At 36.5% G+C, this 11,705-nt stretch overlaps 1 protein-coding gene across 1 annotated transcript in view; it reads right to left on the reverse strand.

The window, feature by feature from the left end:
• LOC149249169 (calcium-transporting ATPase, endoplasmic reticulum-type-like) overlaps window positions 1-10,342 on the reverse strand; it is a 90,470-nt gene extending 80,128 nt beyond the window's left edge. Inside the window, exon 1 of the mRNA XM_089452188.1 lies at window positions 10,184-10,342. Coding sequence (XP_089308314.1) covers window positions 10,184-10,342 — 159 coding nt within the window. The remainder of the gene's footprint in view (window positions 1-10,183) is intronic.
• Window positions 10,343-11,705: the final 1,363 nt, after the last annotated feature.

An 11,705-nucleotide genomic window follows, 5' to 3' on the forward strand; every position in this document is an offset into this window, starting at 1 on the left:
GTTGATCCATGTTGAGGTGTATAAGTACTCATGTTCATGACTTGTTATAGAGGTGTTGGGACTTGTGATGTTATTACTAATGTGCTACAGAGTTGTGCAAAGGTGTTGAAGGTTCTGCAAAGGTCTAATGAAGAGTGGAGGTATTTTTGGAATTATGTCAACCCTTAACTTGTTTGCATCCAGTTCAACTTGGTAGTGAAACTTGTCTATTTAATGACCTACTTTGAGAAGTATCACAGAGTTTGGTAGCGGCCTGGAGGTGTGTACAAGTTTTGAAGAAGGTGTACTAGAATATAGAGGAAATTATGAGCAACGATTCATTATTTTACCTTATGCTCTACCACAGTCACTATGAGATAGTGTCCTCAATGTGGGTGTAGAATTTTAGCTACTAGGATGTAGTGTATAGAGTTCAACTATAGCCGAGAATTTCTAGTTTAGTCCATGCGGGTATGCGATTACATAAGATCTTCTTTAGCATTCCTTCAACACATCATGATAAATTCAACATGGTAATTCCCAGAAGATTTGAAATTAAGTGGATAAGGTTGCATTTGGTTGAATAAGTCCTCCATTTCATGTGAATTCTTTTAATGCACAAGTAGTGATGGTTATGGATGGACTTCATCAAAGTTGTGTACCTATGAAATTAGACCAAAAGAGGAATTCACCCAACACATTACAAAATATCTCATTTTGGATCTGAGATCTAGTTGGTTAGTGTAATTGAGAGAGTAAGAGGACTATAGACAAGAAGATTCTTTAGACATATGTGTGAACAAAGATACCTTGTGATGTAGGAGCATGAGGCTTGAAGACAAAAAACTTCAAATTATTCCAAAAATACAAAAAAAGTTTACAATAAAAGGAGTGGGGTCCTTTAGCTTTCACTTTATAAAGCTTTCTAGACAGGATTAGAGGTAGAATTCAAGGATTTGGATTATCATGTAATAAATTCAAGTAGTTAGGTTTAGCTGAGATTCTCGAGGAGAATATTAGGTAGATTAGATATGATTAGGCAGTTTCGATCCATTGATTTAGGATCTGGTTGTTGTATGTACAAGTATTTATGTAAGTTTTGTATTAATCTAAAAGGGTTTGGCTGTGGAGGATTACACTATAAAATTTGAAATCTCCCTATGTCTATGTGTATTCTATGCATGAATGGTTAAATCCCGGAGGTTTTGAATTTCCTTCGAAATATCTTTGTGTGTTGTTGATTTCTAGTTTGGTCTCTCTAGAATTAGAGTTTCGTATAATCTTGTGTTATCGTGTTTAAATCTTCACTCACTGTGTATTGAAATAACATAACATATTTCAAAACCATAGAGTTTAGTTAGCGATATCCTAAATCTGATAGGTGAGGACTAAACTTGGCGAAAGCGCTAAAACCTTGGTGAAATGAGAAAAACCTGATAAATTCGTGAGGAGTCCAGGAAAATATCTGAACCATCTGATCGACATATCCAATAGATCAACGGTCATCGTGATCCAACAAGCACTGAAGTTAAACAGAGGAGTAAAGCGGTCTTCGTAGGTGAAAGTTGTTTCTTGCTCGGACTTAAGGTGGTAAGTTGTATTTTGAAAATTCACGTGATTCCACTTAGGAACCAACACATAACATGGGGAAACTGTTTTTCTCACGTGCCCTTGGATTGTTATATATTGGAAAGAATTCCTCGCAATATTAAGCGTGAACCATTGGATCAAGCGGGATTAATCAAAAATGAAGATCATCCGGCTAGTTTGTAAGTAGGAAAAGCGATAACCATCGGATTGAGCGTTGAGATTGACGACAGAGTTTTAACATGATAAAGGTTTGTGGAATGATGGACGTGATAAGGTTTTAAACTGAAGTTTTATTTCCTTTTTGATTCCATGGAAAGTCCTGAAGGTTTGCTAGTTTTTGGGTAAATTTAACAGTTCTGCTGTTTTATCAGAATATCTAAAATTAGAAGTTTATGGCTGATATTCCAAAGGAAACCCAGGAAGAAGTCCCACCTAAACTTGAAGAGATCGTTTCTGGTTTTGAACAATTATCCTTAACACTTGCAATCAGCCCACCATTAGTGGTATTAGAGTAGCTTATTGACACTGATCAGGATCTCAAAGATCAGAAAAGGAAATCCAACATGGCTTTCAGAGTTGGAGGAAGACGTGGTGGTGGTCGAAGAAGAGGAAGACCATTTGCAAATGCAGAAGTGTTGGAATCTATGCAAGAGATGCAAGCTAGACTAGAAGCAGTGGAAATGGGAAATCAAAGAGATGGAGATGTCAATGAGCCTGAAGTTGAAGCTACAGAAGAAGAGGAACCTGTAGAAGTTACTCCTGAAATGAGATTCTTTAAATCAGTGTTGGGATCCACATCTAAACCTAGACTTGAGGGTTTAGTTTATACAGGAGGTTTAAACCTTGAGGAGTTGATAGACTGGATTAATGACATGGAGAAATTCTTTGATTATGAACAAATGGAAGAAGGAAAGAGAGTGAAATTTGTTATCACAAAGTTGAAAGGACATTTAGCACTTTGGTTGGATGGAGTGTAGGCAGAAAGAAGGAGACTTGGTAAGCAGCCAATTAAAAATTGGAACATGATGGTGGGGCAAAGTTGAGAGGTAAGTTTTTCCAAATGATTACCAACTTTCTTTATATAGACATATGCAGAACCTTAGACAGAGGTCTTTGACAGTGAAAGAATACATAGAGGAATTTTACAAAGTGAGCATAAGAGTTGGACAAATTCAAGATACAGATGAGAAGGTTGCAAGATACATAAATGGTTTCAGAATGGAGATCCAAGATGAGATAAGTTTTTTGTCTCCTAAAGAAGTAGAAGAGGCTTATCAGGTGGTATTGAAAGCCAAAGAAAAACTCATGAGGAAGCAATCTGCCAGAAGTAGAGGTACTTTCCGAGGAAGGGGAAGTTAAGGTGGTAGAGGAAGATCTACAACACCTAGAGATGGAGCTAGCAGTAGCTTGAGTCAGCATACACCCACAGAAGGTGATGCAAGTGGCAGAAGGAGTTTTTCAGAGGAAGAGGAGGCAGAGGCAGAGGAAGAGAAATCAAATGTTACATATGTAACAAGCTGGGACACAGAGCCTATGAGTTCGCAGAAAATGCAGGAACAAGTCAGAGATATGCAATTGTTGCACAGACTAAAGAAGAAGAAGTAAAGGTGTCAAAAGAAGAAAATGTACCAGAGAGAGAGGAATCTTTGGTAGTTAACAAAGTTTTGTTAAAGCCAACAAAGGAAGTTGTTGAACCAGCACAGAGAAAGACATTGTTCAGGACTGTGTGCAAGGTTCAAGGAAAATGTTGTCAAATGATAATTGATAGTGGCAATACTAATAATTTGGTCTCTACAGAAGTGGTGGAGAAGTTGAAATTAAAGACAAAGAAACATCCAACACCTTACAAGGTGTCATGGCTTCAAAATGGACATCAGTTGTTAGTGAATGAACAATTTGAAGTGGAGTTGTAGTTGGGCAAATACAAAGACAAAATTCTGTGTGATGTGATTCCTATGGATGTGTGTCACATATTGTTGGGAAGACCTTGGCAGCATGACAGAGGAGCCGTGCATGATGGGAAAAAGAACACATATAAATTTGGTAAATATGGTATTAATCATACTTTGTTGTCTATGGAAGAGGAGGATGCATCAAGAAAGTCTAATTCAAATACTCTATTGCTGAGTGGAAAATAATACTTGTAGCAGATTGAAGAGGATGAGGTAAATTTTGCATTGATTTTCAAACCCAAGGTAATAATGACTTCCACTAAAATTTCTGATTTGCAAATTGAAATTCAAGAGATGCTGGGGAATTATTGTGATATCATTGTATATGATTTTCCTAATTAGTTAACACCCATTAGAAAAATCAGCCATCATATAGATTTGATTCCAGGGGTAAATCTACCAAATAAAGCAACTTACAGGATGACTCCCATAGAAAATGAAGAAATTAGAAAACAGGTTCAGGAACTATTAGGTAAAAGACTAATTAGAGAGAGTTTGAGTCCTTTTGTAGTGCCAACGGTGTTGAGTCCAAAGAAAGACGGAGGCTGGAGAATGTGCACAGATTCAAGAGAAATCAATAAAATAACAATCAAGTACAAATTTCCTTACCTAGGATTGAAGATTTGATGGATTCTTTGAGTGGAGCAAGATATTTTATAGGTGGATCTAAAAAGTGGTTATCATCAAATAAGGATTAGAGAAGGGGATGAGTGGAAAATTGATTTTAAAACAAATGTAGGATTGTATGAATGGATGGTAATGCCTTTTGGGTTATCAAATGATCCTAGTACATTTATGAGGCTTATGAATGAAGTGTTGAAATAATTTATTGGTAAATTTGTAATAGTATATCTGGATGATATATTAGTTTATAGCAGATCTAAAGAGGAACATATGGGACGTCTAAATTATGTCTTACAAAAGTTGCAACAAGAAAAGTTCCTGCTAAATCTAAAGAAATGTTCATTCATGAAGGAAGAGTTCGTATATTTGGGCTTTGTTGTTTCTGCTGATGGATTAAACATGGAACCAGAGAAGATAAAGGCAATCGTAGAGTGGCCTTAACTGAAAATTGTTTTTGAGGTAAGAAGTTTTCATGGTCTTGCTAGTTTTTATAGAAAATTCATAAGGAATCTTAGTAAGATCAATGCTTCTATTATTGACACTATCAATAAGGATAAACAACCATTTAAATGGACTGCTGAAGTAGGGAAGAAATTTCAGCTGTTGAAAAGGAAGATCACTGAAAAACCTATTTTCATTTTTCCTGATTTTAACAAACCATTTCAAGTGAAATGTGATGCTAGTGGAGAAGCTATTGGAGGTGTTTTAAGTTAGGAGGACAGACCTATAGCTTATTTCAGTGAAAAACTGAATGCATCAAAGAAGAAATATTCTACTTATGATAAGGAGTTTTATGAAGTTGTACAACCATTGAAGAAGTGGAGAAATTACTTGATGTCTAAGGAGTTTATACTTTATTCAGAAAACCATGCATTGCAGTACATTATGCAACAACCAAAGCCTAGTCAGAAACATGCAAAATGGGTAGAATATCTTTGAAGTTTTAATTTTGTATCAAAACATATAAATGGCCAATCAAACAAAGTAGCAGATGCCTTAAGCAGGAAAAGCATTTTAGTTCAGGAAAGTCAAATTCAAGTGTTGGGTTTTTATTTTCTTAAGGAATTATATGAGAAATATTTAGATTTTAAAGAGGCATTTGAAGCTTGTAAAAATCTTGTTTTGTTAGACAGAAGTGAGTGGCTGGATTTTTTCAGTGAGGGAAAATTTAATCAAGGATAAACATAGTGGTGGACTTGGAGGACATTTTTTTACAGACAAGACTCATGAGCAGTTGAGTCGGTTTTATTTCTGGCCAAAGATGAGATCTGAAGTGGAGAAGTATGGGAAAAATTCTAAAGTCTATTAGTATGCGAAAGGAAGGAGCCAAAACACAGGTTTGTATGTTCCATTACCTATTCCAGATGGAACTTGGGATATGGTAAGTATGGATTTTGTTTTGGGTTTACGAAAATTTCAAAGAGGCAATGATTCAATTTATGTTGTGGTTGACAGTTTTTCTAAAATGGCACATTTTATTCCATGTTATAAAGCCAGTGATGCTACTCACATTGGTAATCTTTTTTTAAGAAGATTGTAAGGTTGCATGGGTTACCTAAGAGCATTGTTTCAGACAGAGATACCAAATTTGTTGGTCATTTATGGAGGACCTTATGAACGAAACTTGGTACTAAATTGAGTTTCAGTTCATCTTATCATCCTCAGACTGATGAACAGACTGAGGTTGTAAATATAAGCTTGGGTAATCTTATGAGAAGTCTTGTAGGTGAACATCCAAAACAGTGGGATCAAATTTTGGCATAGGATGAATATGCTTATAATGATTCTCCTAACAGGAGTACAGGGCAAAGTCCATTCCATATAGTTTATGGAATGCACCCAAGAGGAGTGTCTGAATTAACAGACTTGAGAAAAGCTGAAATGAGAAGTGCTGAAGGAGAAGATTTTGCTTAAGAGATTCAAGCAAGACATGAAGAGGTAAAAAAACAGTTACAAGACAACAACATAAAGTACAAGAGCAGAGTAGATTTGAAGAAGAGAGAAGTTAATTTTGAAGTTGGAGATTTGGTTTTAGCACACCTGAGGAAAGAAAGATTTCCAAAAAGGAAGTATAACAAGTTAAAATTTAAGAAAATTGGACCATGCAGAGTCTCGAGGAAATTTTCTGCAAATGCATATGAAATTGAACTATCCCCTGATATTGGAATATCTCCAATTTTCAATGTTGCTTATTCGTACAGGCATAAAACTAGAAATGCAGAGGATATAGCGAAAGACAAGGAAGAACAAGAGGTTGATTGGGTGAAACAGTTACCTACAACAAAGCCATTGTAGCTAGAGAAGATATTGGATAAGAGAGTGTTTAAGAAGAAAAGGGGACAGGAGTATTTTTAGTATTTGGTCAAGTGGAAGGATCAACCAATTGCTGATATTTGGGCAGATGCCATGTTACAGAAGTTCGGTGGTTCTATAGAAGAGCTCATGGATAGGAGCCCATGAAGAATTTTGTCCTCAGGAGTCTGATGCAGGAGCATGAGGCTTGAAGACAAAAAACTTTGAATTATTCCAAAAATACAAAAAAAGTTTACAAGCAAAGGAGTGGGGTCCTTTAGCTGTCACTTTACAAAGCTTTCTAGATAGGATTAGAGCTAGAATTCAGGGATTTGGATTATCATATAATAAATTCAAGTAGTTAGGTTTAGTTGAGATTATTGAGGAGAATATCATGCAGATTAGATAGGATTAGGTAGTTTCAATCCACTGATTTAGGATTTCGTTGTTTTATGTACAAGTATCTATGTAAGTTTTGAATTAATGGAAAAGGGATTTGGCTGTGGAGGATTAGACTGTAAAAGTTTAAATTTCTTTGTGTCTCTGTTTATTCTCGGAGGTTTTGAATTTCCTTCAAAATATCTTTATGTGTTGTTGATTTCCAGTTTGGTCTCTGTAGAATTAGAGTTTCGTATAATCTTGTGTTATCACGTTTAAATCTTCGCTCACTGTGTATTGAAATAACTTAATGTATTTCAAAACCACAGAGTTTAGTTAGCAATATCCTAAATCTGATAGGTAAGGACTAAACTTGGCGGAAGCACTAAAACCTTGGTGGAATGACGAAAACCTGATAAATTGGGGAGGAGTCAAGGAAAATATCTGAACCATCTGATCAATGGTCATCTCAATCCAACAAGCATCGAAGTTAAACAGAGGAGTAAAGCGATCTTCGTAGGTGAAAGTTGTTTCTCGCGTGGACTTAAGATGGTAAGCTGTATTTTGAAAATTCACGTGATTCCACTTAGGAACCAACACGTAGTGCGGGGAAACTGATTTTCTTGCATTCCCTCGACTTGTTATACATCCGCAAGAATTCCATGTGATATTATGTGTCAATCGTTGGATCAAGCAGGATTGATCAACAGTGAAGATCATCCGGCTAGTTTGTGAGTGGGAAAAGTGATAACCGTTGGATTGAGTGTTGAGATTGACGGTGGAGGTTTAATGCGATAAATGTTTGTGTAATGAAAGACACGATAAGGTTTTAAACTAAAGCTTTATTTCCTTTTTGATTCCTTGGAAAGTCCTGAAGGTTTACCAATTTCCAGGTAAATTTAACAGTTATGCTATTTTAGCATAATATCTAAAATTAGAGGTTGATGGCAAATATTCCAAAGGAAACCTGAGGAGAAGTCTCGTCTAGCTTGAAGAGATCGTTTCTGGTTTTGAACGATTATACTTGACACGTGCAATTAGCCCACCACCTTCTGTATGACTGTATATGGAAATGGAGTGAGAAGATCAAAGGCTTATAAGAGAGTACTAAAGCATAATATTTGTTCGCAGAGAAGAATTTATGGGGTTATAGAAGAGCTTATCTTTCAATACATATGGAGGACATGGAGTAAAATTAATGGTAAAGAAGACAAAACATTGAAGTCTCTATTGTTTATGTGATTGAGTAATTTTTTTTGCAAGGTCGTTGGTTCATATGGTATCATTCCATAATGAATTTATGATGTTGATATACTGAGGGTTTGATGCATTTTTATTTTTTTATTAATCGTGATAGTGTGTGGCCATGTGTATTTTGATTGTTGAATTTTGATGGCTATGTGTTTTGCTGCTAGTTGTTTATGTTGTGACATGATTTTTTTGTCAATGATGAGAATGTATTATTGTTGGGGTTTGATAGGAGATTTGAATATTATTGAGTATAGTGTCTTAGGGATGTAGTTTTAAAATGAATGAAATAAAGGTATGCAAAGAGTTGTGGAGGAGTGGTCTATGGAAAGTGTGTGCTTGCTAAGTTGGAGAAGTGATTCTGTGCTAGTGGGTCCTAGCAACATTTTAGTCGAAGTGGTCACTTCTTCCCAGTGGTAGCTAGATAATAGTTCTTGCTAGTGAACTAACTTTAGTTTTTGGATCAAGTCTCCTAGTTCTTGGTGGCAAACTAACTATGTTTGAGGTCAAGTTTCCTAGCTAGTATGTTCTAATAATCTATGTAAAATATATAGTTTGCTTGACAGATAATAAAAGATTCAAAGTAGTGCAACATAAGCAAGGGTAGTTTTTCTCCAAAAAAGGTTTCCACTGGATATCCTTATGTCTCATGTTTATGTTGTTGCATGTGTGTTTTTGATGGTATATATTCTCATGTTATATCTTCTCATGGTACATATATATGCATAGGCTCTCTCACATGTGAATCTACTAATAAATGGTTGATTCATGATTTGAAAAGAGAAGAGTAAAATTGATAATATTACACTACTAATTCACCCCGCCAGTAGTGTTCAAGGTTTTTAACACATCAGAATAAACCTGTAAAAAATTCAGAAAACAACATGAAGGGAATCTAGGAAAGGCCCTCATATGAAATGATTGTTGAAAATTTTATGCTGAAAAGGATTAATCAATTGGATTTTCACACAAAATACTATGACTTTTTGGAAAGCGGGATGGACAAGGCATTTCAAAGAACATCAAAGTCTTGTTACATATACTTCTACTTACTTTTGGGATGCAGGATATTCAAGATAACTCACTCCTTTTTGAATTTACTTCCAGTATCTTTGTTCTTGATAAGTGGGAAGCCCCAGTTAGAAAGTATGCCATTGATAAGATTTTGACTGGCTACATTAGATATTTTATTTCTTTTATCAATTTTTCTATCGAGACACAATTTTTTGGCATTATGATGCATGTATTGTACTTGATGTCAACCCACTTGCAACATAACATCTCACTTATATATATCTAGATAACTCTACAGTAGTGATATCAGATGTGAGATGCAGAACAGCTCAAAGGAATCAGAAGACAGTTCTAAGTATGAAAAATTAGCTTTGCCATTAAGTCCAAAGGGGGAGATTGTTGGCATTATGGTACAAGTGTTGTCCTTGATGGAAACTCACATAGTGCAGCAGGGCAGTAGCAAAAATTTGATGATCATACTACAAAGAATGTAGAAAATGAAAGTCCCGCAGGTTCCTGTTCACAAAGATGCGGCGTTAGGCCGGGTCCATAGGTGCGTCGTTCAAAAGGTGCGCACATGTTCGCAGGTGTTCCAAACAAAAAGTGCAGACCTAAATTTCATAGACTTTCATGCAGAGAAAAGAGCACGCACGTGGGAAAGCTTAGATGTGATCCATGGTATTTAGTCCGACATTTTTGATCCTATGGTTTTGGTCCGTGGTTTTGCTTCTAAAGTATTGAACCCCGGTTTTGGGTCCCTTGTATTGGTTCTCTATGGTTTTGGTCCATGGTTTGAGGAAGGGCTTGTCTATAAAAAGGAAAGGAGATCATTTGGCTGGGCACTCATGGGTTGAATATCTGAAGAAGAACAGGATCTGAAATACTGGTAAACAATTGAGGAGTTATAGTTGAACCTAAATCAAGGAGGATCCCAAGCATTACAAGATGATGAGTCGAGGTCTCTTTGACGCATGATCAGATCTGATAATTTGGGTATGCAGGTCAGCGCAAGATCAGATCTATAACTCTATTAATTTGGGTATGCAGGAGCGACACAGAGTAAGTGCGGATACACGCAGGACAGAAGACTATTAAGGTGCGGATACCTGCAGATCAAAAGACTCAACAAGTGCAGATACACACAGATCAACAGTGTGTGCAGGTGCGGATACCCGCAGATTAGCAGAAAGCACAGTTGCGGATACCCGCAGATTAGCAGAAAGTGCAGGTGCGGATACCCACAGATCAGAAGAAAGATCGGGCATGAATACCCGCAATTTTCTATTGGTGAAGTTGCGTACCTTTTATTGAAATATGTTTTTCTAGTGTTCTAGGTTTTGAAGTGATGTCTGCTTACTGGTATTGAGTTCTGATAACAACATTCTGAGAAGTGATTGATTGAATGATTATGTTTAGCTTCAGTATTGATGGATGAATGGATCAAGTTCTTAATGACTTATCTTTATGTGATCTAATGGACTAGATTTGGTTGCTAACACACATATTATCCTTCCATATGTAATGATCTGGTGATTGGGTGATTTTGAAGATTGATTGATTACGTATTGATGGGTCCAGTATGAAAATTGGATGAAACGTGGCCTTCAGATTATGTGTTGTGCATCAGGAGTATCCAGTCTGAAAATGTATGAAATGTGATTCCTGGAGGATGAAAGAGAAGGTTGTAGCCTTCTATAGGTCAGCACCTACGTACTAGTACATCAGCTAGTATAAGAGCAAAGGGGGTGGTAGCTCCCTTTCAGTAGCAGCTGGAAAATGAGTAAAGTTAGGAGAATTTCAGTAGGCCGGCACTTACGTACTAGTAAATGGATCAGCTAGTACAGGAGATAAGGGGGTTGTAGCTCCCTTCCAAGAGATTCTGGAGAACGAGAGAAGGTTGTAGCATTCTGCAGGTTGAAGCCTGCGTACTGGTATAAGACTGCGCCAATACAAAATCATTGTAAAAGAAGTTTCTTATTAAAAAGAAGATTGAGACGACTTGCAGCAGGTGGTTTTCACCCACATTGGGTTTCCACCTTACATCATGGTGTTCATGTGTGCTTCTTGTGTTCGATGATCTGTTCTGTTGTTACTACTCTTGTTTACTATTCTTATGGTTCATAATGTTTTGATGCACTCATTAAGGATCAACTAACTGAATCATAAGGTTACTGGATATATGCTTCTACCTTAACTGAAGTAGCTTATATGAATCTTAATATGGAAATGAAAAAGTTACATTGATGTAATAATACTGATTCATCCCCCCCCTCTCAGTATTATTTCCAACAATTGGAATCAGAGTAGGTCCTTTGGTAGAAGCTTGATCGCTTGAAGGAGATCCGTAGAACAATGGGAAAGAAGCTTAAGAAGAAAGCACCTAAGAAGAAGAATGCATCTCAGAAGAACTATGATAGTGGGAGAATCAATTGGGGATTATGTGGAAGAAGCACTTCAGATTCAGAATCACTTCAGAATGAAGATGAACAGACAAAAGAACTTTCAGGTATGAATTTGTTATCCTCTAGTGATACATTTATCTATCCATTTGGAGATGATGAAAGTGATAGCGAAACAACTGAATTTTCTCTTATGGGTGAGCAAGAAAGGCATCAAATAGAGGCAGAA

Source organism: Pinus tabuliformis, chromosome 7, assembly GCF_031772625.1.
Source record: "Pinus tabuliformis cultivar Carrire ecotype Pingquan chromosome 7, CPIR1, whole genome shotgun sequence".
NCBI lineage: Eukaryota > Viridiplantae > Streptophyta > Pinopsida > Pinales > Pinaceae > Pinus > Pinus tabuliformis.